Raw genomic sequence first — 12,080 nt, forward strand, 5'->3', positions numbered from 1 at the left:
AGAAGTCGTCTCTCACAACATGTATCCCTTTGCTAAAATTGTTGATTTCCATGTCTCTCTTCCATGTAATCCTTGCCACAGTGACCATTTCCTAATCATTTTGTACCTCAGTATTTAGAACAGCATCTGCATCATGATAGGCACTCCATAATTAAAAAAAATGTATACATAACTTTGTAATTTGTGTTTAATTTCCTCAAGGTAGTAGCCAAAGCTTATGATTTAGACACAAGTTTCCCTGTGACTAATTGTAAATATTGTGCCTTTTAGTAACTTATGGTTGCAGAGTGTCTAAGAGCTTCTGTTTATCTTCTCCAGAGGAAATCTATCTCATAACATGATTGCTTTATGTAAATTGAACTCTTGGAAAAATATCTGTGTCAGGTACAAATGGATACTTCAATTTTTGATTAGAGTGAAAAAATGGTTGCCTTAATCTTGAATATAGTAATGGCAAAACTTTAAGTATTAAGTAAAATATAGTGAATCATTTTTTAGCATAGTTAATTACTACATACAAGCCAGGAGTGGAAAGAAGGCATAAGAAAAGAGCTAGCATTAAAAAATGTCTATAATTAAATGTCACTGTTAAACACTAATAGTCACCATAAAGACAAGTATTTTATTTAAGACTTATGAAACTTTGGAGGTAGGTATTTGCTACCTCAACATGTTGAGGAATAGTAGGTAAAAACTGAAATAAATATGGCAGATACTTATGTCCATGCTTTGTAGATGAGAAAACTGGGGCTTATAAAGATGAAGTAACTTGCTTACCTTAACATACAGTAAGGCCAATAATCCAGGTTTTTCTGATTCTAAAGCATATTCTCCCTGCTTTATAGTTAAGAATAAAACAAATGAGTGCAGCTTCCCTCCATTTCACTTCCAAATTTACCTTTATATTCACCCATTTGTACTTTATTTTCTACCTACAAAAGGAGGAGTCTCAACTTCCCCATACTAATATCTCTTCCTTCTAGATCCACTTCTTTCCTCTGACTCTACTTCTCTTTTGCCTCAGTTTACATATGTGATCCAGAATTCCCCAGTTAATCCTCAACTTCTCTACCCAGAATTGTGGATTCCACATCCGCATTCAAAACACATTGTTGCTTGTTTTGAATGTTGTTTTTGAAAAACACTCAAAAACAAGCAGATGAAACTTATTTTCCACCTTGGACTCTTTTAATTATGCCCACTTATACTCCCATTTGTGTAATGAAAAGACTGGTCATTAGCATCTTAACTCTGATACCAGTTGTCTTTTTTATTTTGAGACAGGATCTCACTCTGTTGCCCAGGCTAGAGTGTAGTGAAATAATGACTGCTCACTCCAGCCTCAACCTCTGGGGCTTAAGTGATCCACCCACCTCAGCCTCCCCAGGACCTGGGACTGCTACCACACCTGGCTAATTTTAAAATTTTTTTGTAGAGATGGTGGTCTTACTGTGGTGCACAGACTGGTCTCGAACTCCTGGGCTCAAGTGATCCTCCTGCCTTGACCTCCCAAAATGTTAGGATTACAGGCGTGAGCCACCAACCCTGGCCCAGATGTCTTTTTTTATTCTCACAATACACAAACTCTCCTGATGGTATCCTTAAATATCCTTGCTTGCTTATTTTACCCAATATTTTCTGATTCACACTCCCTCTGTGGCTTGCTTTTCTCACTTTTTCTCCTCTTGATTCATTTTGCCTGTCCGATAAATATTTGTAAGCCCCAGGGTGGATAATGTGAGCCTTCTTCTCTTCTTTATCCGTACTTCCTTCTTGTTGTTCCTAATACATGTTCTTAACTTCAGCTACAATTACAGCGTTGTGTTATCTTCAATCTTTCTACTGAGCTCCTGGCTAATATTTTTAATAAACTACATGAAAGTTTTAACAGGAAATTTCATAGACAATTTAAGCTCAACATGTCACAAATAAAATTTTGCATATTTCTCCACCGTCATTGCCCAAAATATCTTCTGTATTTCTATATATTGGTAAATAATATCATAATAGACCTAGTTTCTCAAACTATACACCTCAGATCCACAATCCACTTCAGAAGCTTCCTACTGATTTCTAAATCTATTCTGTTTTCCCAGTATTCACTGTTACTGCATTGACTTACCCCCTTCCTCTTCTTCCAGTACTGCTGCCTGCTGTTTCCTTCCAGCTTCAATCTATACTATATAAAACAAGTTAGATTATTCACTTAAAAGCATGCATTGGCTCTTCATTGTCTATACGGCAAAGAATCTTAGGATTGTGTGAAAGGGAGGCAGGTCAGAATCTTAGGTGAGTTATGTGTATTCTGAAGAAATGCTTTTATGACTAAAGAAATAGGTAACAAAAAATAAAGTTACATGAAATAATCTTGGATGATTAAGTTAGAGCATGAATGAAGATGTTATATAAGAAGTTGAGGATTTTTCCCTCATGCCCCTTATAAGGTTTTCCATTGATGTTTTGTCGAAATCCTACATTGACAATGTCTATCTACACTGATGCCTTCAAATGTTATTACAGCCCACAACCTGTGGTCTTTTTACACTTTTTTCCTGAAACTTGCCATTTCACATCCTTGCTGTAGTCATTTCCTATTGCTGCTTTAAGAAGTCACCACAAACTTAGTGGCTTAAAATAACTCCATTTTTAAATCTTATAATTCTGTAGATCAGATGTTCAAAATGGGCGTAAAATCAAGGTGTTTGACATGCTTACTTTTCTTGTGGAGAACGTATGAGAAAATCTGTTTCCTTGACTTTTCCATCTCCTAGGGGCCACAAACATTCATTGTCTCATGGCCTGTTCTTCCACCTTCACAGTGTATCACTTGAACCTCTGACCTTTGTTTCCATCCATATATTTAGTATTTTCTCTTTCTGAGTCTGATTCTTCTGCTCTCCTTTTGTAAGAGAGTTTGTGATTGCTTTGGGCACACCTGAATGATGATCTCCCATCTCAAAATTCTTAACTTAATCACATCTATACAGTCTCTTTGCTATGTAGAGCAACATATTCACAAGTTCCAGAGATTGGGACCTGGGCATGTTTGGTGAGAGGAAAGGGACAACATTCTGCCTACCACACTGAGTATTTCACTCATCTTTGTCCTGGACCCAGAATTTCGTTTCCCTCATGGTACTGGCACCACAACAGAGACATAGATCAATGGAACAGAACAGAGCCCTCAGAAATGATGCCGCATATCCACAACTATCTGATCTTTGACAAACCTGACAAAAACAAGCAATGGGGAAAGGATTCCCTATTTAATACATGGTGCTGGGAAAACTGGCTAGCCATATGTAGAAAGCTGAAACTGGATCCCTTCCTTACACCTTATACAAAAATTAATTCAAGATGGATTAAAGACTTAAATGTTAGACCTAAAACCATTAAAATCCTACAAGAAAACCTAGGCAATACCATTCAGGACATAGGCGTGGTCAAGGACTTCATGTCTAAAACATCAAAAGCAATGGCAACAAAAGCCATAATTGACAAATGGGATCTAATTAAACTAAAGAGCTTCTGCACAGCAAAAGAAACTACCATCAGAGTGAACAGGCAACCTACAGAATGGGAGAACATTTTTGCGACCTACTCATCTGACAAAGGGCTAATATCCAGAATCTACAATGAACTCAAACAAATTTACAAGAAAAAAACAAACAACCCCATCAAAAAGTGGGCAAAGGACATGAACAGACACTTCTCAAAAGAAGGCATTTATGCAGCCAAAAAACACATGAAGAAATGCTCATCATCACTGGCCATCAGAGAAATGCAAATCAAAACCACAGTGAGATACCATCTCACACCAGTTAGAATGGCCATCATTAAAAAGTCAGGAAACAACAAGTGCTGGAGAGGATGTGGAGAAATAGGAACACTTTTACACTGTTGGTGGGACTGTAAACTAGTTCAACCATTGTGGAAGTCAGTGTGGCGATTCCTCAGGGATCTAGAACTAGAAATACCATTTGACCCAGCCATCCCATTACTGGGTATATACCCAAAGGACTATAAATCATGCTGCTATAAAGACACATGCACACGTATGTTTATTGCGGCACCATTCACAATAGCAAAGAGTTGGAACCAACCCAAATGTCCAACAATGATAGACTGGATTAAGAAAATGTGGCACATATACACCATGGAATACTATGCAGCCATAAAAAAGGATGAGTTCATGTCCTTTGTAGGGACATGGATGAAACTGGAAACCATCATTCTCAGTAAACTATCCCAAGGACAAAAAACCAAACACCGCATGTTCTCACTCATAGGTGGGAATTGAACTATGAGAACTCATGGACACAGGAAGGGGAACATCACACTCCGGGGACTGTTGTGGGGTGGGGGGAGGGGGGAGGGACAGCATTAGGAGATATACCTAATGCTAAATGACGAGTTAATGGGTGCAGCAAAACAACATGGCACGTGGATACATATGTAACAAACCTGCACATTGTGCACATGTACCCTAAAACCTAAAGTATAATAATAAAAAAAATAAATAAATAAATAAGAAAGTCTCTCCTTCGTGATCTAGATGAAATACTTCTTCCCCTGGAAGCCCTTTTCTTTGACTTCACCACACCCAGACTGGAGCAGAATTAATTGATTCCTTCCTCTACTCTCTAAGCACATTATACTGAATAAATGGCAACAGGGCCAGTCTAATTAAATAGGTAAGCATTTGTTTCCTTTATTGGTCTGTGAGCCTTTTTGATTAGACTCCATTGCATTGTCTTTGTGTCCCCACTACATCATAGCAAAACATCTTGTAACTAGTATATGCTCAATAAGGGTTTCTCAAATGATGGGTTTAAATATCAAAATTGAACTGCATATAATAGCAACCATATCTAGTCTTTCATTCATTTATTTTTTTCCTGCTAGCATTCATTGAGCATTGGAAATAAAAAGTTGCATAAAACTCACATTTACCCTTCAGGGCCTTCCAGTCAAGTAGAAAGCTGGTATACACAGAAAACTTGATAGGGACAGGATGTGAATATTAGTAGTATGAATTAATTAGTAGTACTTACAATAATAATAAAAGTAATAACAACTGCAATAACAACAATAAAAACAGAAGCTTTGCCTGTAATCCCAGCACTTTGGGAGGCCAAGGCAGGCAGATCACCTGAGGTCAGGAGTTTGAGACCAGCCTGGCCAACATAGTGAAACCCCGTCTCTACTAAAAATACAAAAATTAGCCGAGTGTGGTGGCGGGCCCCTGTAATCCCAGCTACTTGGGAGGCTGAAAGAGGAGAATCATTTGAACTCGGGAGGCAGCGGTTGCAGTGAGCCAAGATCGCACCATTGCACTCCAGCCTGAATGACGGAGAGAGACTCTGTCTCAAAAACAAACAAACAGAAATCCCGGAAGCTTTGATTTGTTGTTCTTTCGATGTGCCAGTGCTGTTCTAAGCACTATGCTATATGTACTATTATGATACTTACTTTGCAAATGAAGAAACTAGTCACAGAGAGGTTATTTGTTCCAAATCACAGTGGATAGGTGGCAAAGCTGGGATATATAGACTTTCTGCTCTTAACCATTGTGATATGCTCATTCTGCATAAGGTTTAGTAGTGGTTTATGTGAAGCCAAATGGTGAATGGTATTGACAGGAAACAGGCAATTGGTTTCAGGTCCATTTATCCAGAAATTGAGGCCTCTTGAAATTAGTTCACCAATAGTATAAGCAATAAGAAAATATGTGAGAACCTCACTAAATGATTATGTACAGTTTGTATTGCTATTTCTGGGTACAAATTTTGATTATGCAACAAGGATAGCAAAGCTTGGATGTCTATGGCTAGATATATTTAATCTGTTTTTCAATTTAAGACACAATAAACTTCCTCAAAGAAGTTTGTAAAGATTATTATAGATTGACCAAGATGTTAAGTCTGAAATTCTATGGATTTCTTTTTGTGTTCCCTAATACACAAAGTTTCAAGAGATTCAGTTAAGGATCTTGATATAACCAAATTGATGCTTTCCATACCAATTAATTTTAAGAAATAGAATTGCAAACTAGCCTATATGCTTTATAGAAATGAAATGAGTAAGGAAATAGTATTTTGAACAGAAGTAAAGTAATAAGATAGTTGAGATGAAACGTCTTGCGGTGTATAGTTGGGTCCTGGAGTTTCTTGGGCAGTGCTGATTAAACTCACACAGAGAAGAACTGATTCTCCAGCTTGAAGATTTCCTGCAGCTCCAGTTAGTGTGGTGGTTGGGAAATGGGATTTGGGTTTTAGGAATGCATGACTCAGTTTTGTACTTTAATGAGGCAGTTCATCAGATGTGTCTGATGAATCAGCTCTTTGGATTAGGTTTCATTTATGTCTTTATGTAAACTTAAGGTCTTTGGATAGAAAACTTAAACAGATTATCATCCCTTAAAGGTGCTGCCATTAAAATGGATTATTTTCCATGCTATTACAAATTCACTGATTTTTCTGAATAAAATGGTGATGGTGACACCTTGCCGCAGGTGAATGGATTTTGCTTTTGTTTTGTGAATTAAAATGTGTTTTAACAGACTTATTAATGTGAGTAAATTAATCAGTTAAAACCATTCAGAAGTATCTGAATGAGGCTCTGGGAGAACACAAAATGTGATAGTTTTGGCTTTCTCATCTTCAATAAAGTTACAGTGATTGAAAGCTGGATATGCTCAGTCCTCAAGTGTCTTTCAAAGAAACTTGTGCTGTCATAAGTTTACAATATATTTGAACTGTGTTCTGATTTGCCACTTTTTGAAAGTCAGTCTTTCAGCTCTACTATCTCAGTCTTATAGATAAAGAAAAGAAGCAGAGAGTAGAATGGTGGTTGCCAAGGGCTGGGACAGGATGGGGAAAAATGGGGAGATGTTGGTCAGAGGGTACAAACTTGCAGATATACAATGAGTACATTCTGGGGATCTAATGTACAGCATGTTGACTATAGTTAATGATACTACATTGTATACTTACAATTCGTTGAGAGTAGATCTTAAGTCTTACCACACACAAAAATATAGCAACTGTATCAGTTGAAGTATGTGTTAGCTAACTTTATAGTGGTAATCATTTCACAATATATATGCATATCAAAACACATTTTACATTTTAAACATGTCCAACTTTGTGAATTATATACCTCAATAAAGCTGAAACACAGAAGGATGATTTTCTGAGGAAGACAATGTTCGTTTATTTAATTTCAAATGAAATATTTCTCCTTTAGAAATCCAAACACACTAGGTTAGTGTCCCTGCTTATATCCCTCTGCAAGCCTTATAATAGAAAGAAATGATTTTTTGGTAGCTTCATTGAGTGTTGTTTCTTCTTCTTTCTTCTTTCTTCTTCTTCTTCCTTTGTTGCTTAGGCTGGAGTACAGTGACACAATCTCAGCTCACTGCAGCCTTGACCTCCCAGGCTCAAGCCATCCTCCTACATGTAGCTGGGCTTACGGGTGCACTCCACCACGCCCAGCTGTTTTTTTTTTTTTTTTTTTTGTAGTGATGGGGGTTTTGCCATGTTGCCCAGGCTGGTCTCAAACTCCTGGGCTCAAGGGATCTGCCCGCTTTAGCCTCCCAAAGTCATGAGCCACTGTGCCTGGCCAGAGTATACATTCTTTTAATAAAAACAAAAGTCTTAAAATTATCTTAAAGTATCTTTTAGAGGTTTTTGAAAGAAAATTATAAAATCACGATTAAATATTTTGAGGCATACAGTTTATGATTTAATCTCTATTGGAAAGAATGACACTGAATAAAACCACATTCTGTTGCAGCATGGAATGTTAAGAATGTCATTTTGGATGATTTTTATTAAGATAAATTGTTAGTGAAATAATTCTTTTGAAGGGATTGTTTCTACTTATTTAAATACAACTAGGGCGTTTAAATAAAAAATCCAAAACCTCAAGTGAACATAAGATTTTAAAGCATTTTGGGGGTGAGGGCTATGGAGGCATAATTTTGGTATTACCAGTTTCGATTTAACTTAGGAACCACAACATATGGGAAAATGTGATAGAAATCGTGGTATATTCTTTCCTTTTGTGTAATTCATTGCACCCATCATGTTTGATCAAAGTTATGAAACTTATAATATTGCTATTTTTAAAACATGTATGTTTTTCTTCTTTTTAATCTTTGCTTTAGGAAACAGCCTTTAAGAGCTGGAAGATGAAAGCTCCGATTCCACACTTGATTCTCTTATACGCTACTTTTACTCAGAGTTTGAAGGTTGTGACCAAAAGAGGCTCCGGTAAGCAGTATTCCTCTATTTTTTACTTGTTTTTATAGCTTAAAGTGATAGTGGTACATTTATACATGTGCCATTTGTGGAAAAGTTGAGAATGATCAGTTATCAATATTGTGGAGATATTGTAGATATTATAAGTAAATGGGTGGAGCACACTTATAAGGAATTAGAAAAGTGAGAGTGGATTCAAAAGAATGTGGCTTATTTTGTTAATTACTATGAATTGGCATGGATTCAATAGCAAAGCCTTGTATTTAGATTTCATTTTGTGGTAGGATTTTAAGTATTCTTATATAAACAGTGTTATTTAATTTTTTGCATGGAAATATTATTGTATCTTTGATGTTAACTTTTATTGTTACCATTTTGATGTCAGGTGTACTTAGGGAAGATTCTTTTCAGGGTTGTACTCCAGCTGATTTGATGAATTGCTTGGAAGTATATAAAGAAAACACTAGTGTTATTGAAGAAAATGTCATGAGGAAGCACTAATATTTTAATAGGAAATATAGAGGTAAAGTAGGATGGTAATGAAAGGAACTACTAAATAGATTAATGTTGGCATTTATGAAAAACTTTACATGTTATCAGGCATCTAGGTTTGTAGTGGACTGTTGATAGTTCAATTGTATGGGACAATTGAATAAATACCATTATCAATGTGAAGTTGTATCTTGTCTAGTAAGTCACTAATAATATAAAGCCTTGTCATGCTCACACTATGTGGAGTCACATAATTTTTGAAGTTATAGCTTTTAGGTATAAAGGAAGAAGAAGGGTATTGTGTTTTGTTGCTAGAATTAGAATGTATTGTCTGTTAGTTCTAGAGAGCCTGTGAGAAAAAGAAGATGAGATAATTTACAAGAGGTTGCAGTGTTGTGATATAAGCAATTGCATGGACAAAAGCATCTTTCGAATTCAGAAAGGAAAGGGAATGAAAGGGCTGAGACAGGGCTGTGAAGCAACCATCTTAACCATGAGGCTAAAAGGCTTCAAACTCACTTTGATGATGTAACGAAAAAGCCCACATGCAGGGGAAATAGGGAGCAGCTCTGCTCTCGTGAGCCCTTCCTGGGGATAAAGTCTGGAGGGAAATTGGAGAGGGCATTGTGAATGGACAAAGGTTTGGTGCATGGTTGAAAGTTAAAAAAAAAAAGTACTGAGATTGTTGGTTCTAGCATATTTGGTTATTATACAGCTGTCGTATCTGCCATTGATGTGGTTATAGGCAACGTGAAAAAAATACTGTTGCTATGTCTACACATTATTTCATCTCTTCTTCTCAGTGGATCTTTTGAATGAGATAAAACCTTAGGGCAGGATTACGATGTAGTGGTTTATGTAATTTGAATGGGTTAATGGGAAATAACATATATCTTGATTTCTTTAATTGTACTATGCTCAAGTACAGTTGAGCATAACCAAGAGAGTTAGAGTGGGTAGAAAGGGGAGTAAATAGTGATGAAAGCTGATAATGTTTACAACAATGATGTTTTCTGGAATAGAAATTTACATTAAAATCACTTAACATAGGTTTTTGAGATAGTGGCTATATAGAAGAGAAACACTCATTTGTGTATTATAACAAAATGACAATAGTTCATCCAAAATAGAAATATTGATTAATTCTTTAAAACTTTATTTTTCTGGTTATTACCACTAATTATATAAAATCTGTTTTTTTTCAGTTCTTTCTGTGTATGTCAGATCTATGATTTATTCAAACAGAAATGTTACTCCTTTTTAATCATAAAGCAATGGTGATGGGTCCATTCTATATAACCTCTAATTGGGGGGCAAGAAATTTTAGCAAACTGGGACTTACTTTGTGTGTTTGAGAAGCATGAGAGCAGAGCTAGAAACATGGGGCAGTTGGAAAATGCAAATTTAATATAAATGCAGATATTAAAATGTCTGAAAAATCTATGTTAAGTGGTTTTAATGTAAGTTTCTATTCTAGAAAACATCATTGTTGTAAAAATTATCTGCTCTAAAGACTTCAGAAAACTCAAGAATCTGTCTCAAATTCAGTTTTATTTTAATTTTGTAATTATTTTAGAAGAATGGTAATAAGATGCTGTGCTAAGTTAAGCAGAAGTTCTGAGACCTTTCTCTCTTCAATTTATGAATGCAGTTGTCACATAATTATATAATACCTTCTAAACCGAATGTGTTTTCTATATTATAATGTAAAAATGACAAGGCAGGTACTGGGATTTTGCAGCATGCCTGATTTGTTTACTTTTCTATATGATGTGAATTAACATACCTTCCCTTAGTGTCTATATTAAGATCCAGATGGATGGAGGCTTGTTTGTTTGTTTGATTTTTGGATATTAAGTGTGCACTTTGGGAAGGAATAATGTTATTCTATCCATATACTTTCATAGCTTGGACTTATTTCAGCTGATGTCTGTTCCCGTGGCACCTTTGTTTGAGGGAAGCAGATATGTAGCTTACTGAATAGTGTCATTACTGATCTCCATACATCAAGTAGAAGAGGAGTGTACTTGGCATCTTTTCCTTAAAAGATTAATGGCTCAATCTTCATACCCAGCCCAACCTATAAAACCAGCAGCACCATGGCCAGGGGATAAAAATCAATTTTTGATGTTTGATTTTACATATTAACCAAGAGGACTTCTTATCTTTCTTCTTTCGTCTTATCATTTAATTCTCTTTTGATTCTTTATTTTATTCATCTTTTTGAAAGATCAATAAACATCACTCAAAACCTAATGCTTTTCATATGTCTTTCACTAGAATATTATTTTTAGTTCACTGTGACCACTAGAAAACCAGAACTAGATATTTTAATAATTAGGAACATATACAATATTATATTACACAGAGAAATATTGATTTTTATGGCATGTTAATTTTGTATAGTGTTTACTTTAGATTAACACATATGGTCATTCCATAAAAGTAGATATTTGTTTCTCATTAACATAACTAATTTGAAAGCAATAGGAGCTCTTATTACGCAAGCTGGAAATGTATTATTTTTATCACATTGCCTTACAGTCCCATCGCTATTAATTTAAGGAACAGATTAAATATAATAAGGTAGGCCGGGCGCGGTGGCTCATGCCTGTAATCCCAGCACTTTGGGAGGCCGAGGTGGGTGGATCACGAGGTCAGGAGATCGAGATCATCCTGGCTAACACAGTGAAACCCCGTCTCTACTAAAAATACAAAAAAATTAGCTGGGCATGGTGGCGGGCACCTGTAGTCCCAGCTACTTGGGAGGCTGAGGCAGGAGAATGGCGTGAACCTGGGAGGCAGAGCTTGCAGTGAGCCGAGATCACACCACTGCACTCCAGCCTGGGCGACAGAGCAAGACTCTATCTCAAAAAAAAAAAAAAAAAAAAAAAATATATATATATATATATAAGGCAATTATATCATTCTAACATTCTTGATTGAAATATTAAAATGCAACTTTATAACATTTTGTTTTAAATATCACTTCAGATATGTACAATATGTTACGACAACTAAGGACTATATCTGTTCTCTCAGGTAATGTTCTAAAGTTGTGCCTACATTTAGAATCAAGACTTTTAATATCTATGGAAGCACATATTCAGCATTTGTTACACAATAGATTTTATCCTAAGACAATTTCATACCTATTTTTTTTTAGTTTTTATAAGTAGCACTTGATGAAAGAGGCTAAGATGACCAATATTACCAATCCCCCTCAATCATGTGAAGTATTATAGCAATTCAGTAAGTAAACATCTCAGTTACTGTCATTTTTAGAATTCTGAAAAAAAAAAAAAAAAAATCCCCCACATGCAA

At 35.8% G+C, this 12,080-nt stretch overlaps 1 protein-coding gene across 1 annotated transcript in view; it reads left to right on the forward strand.

The window, feature by feature from the left end:
* Positions 1 to 12,080, forward strand: part of IL1RAPL1 (interleukin 1 receptor accessory protein like 1) — a 1,381,368-nt gene that overhangs the window by 205,190 nt on the left and 1,164,098 nt on the right. Inside the window, exon 2 of the mRNA XM_003261172.3 lies at positions 8,171 to 8,276. Within this exon, the coding sequence (XP_003261220.1) occupies positions 8,195 to 8,276 (82 nt within the window). The 5' untranslated portion in view covers positions 8,171 to 8,194. The remainder of the gene's footprint in view (positions 1 to 8,170; positions 8,277 to 12,080) is intronic.

The sequence above is a fragment of the Nomascus leucogenys genome, chromosome X (genome assembly GCF_006542625.1).
Source record: "Nomascus leucogenys isolate Asia chromosome X, Asia_NLE_v1, whole genome shotgun sequence".
In the NCBI taxonomy this organism is placed as follows: domain Eukaryota; kingdom Metazoa; phylum Chordata; class Mammalia; order Primates; family Hylobatidae; genus Nomascus; species Nomascus leucogenys.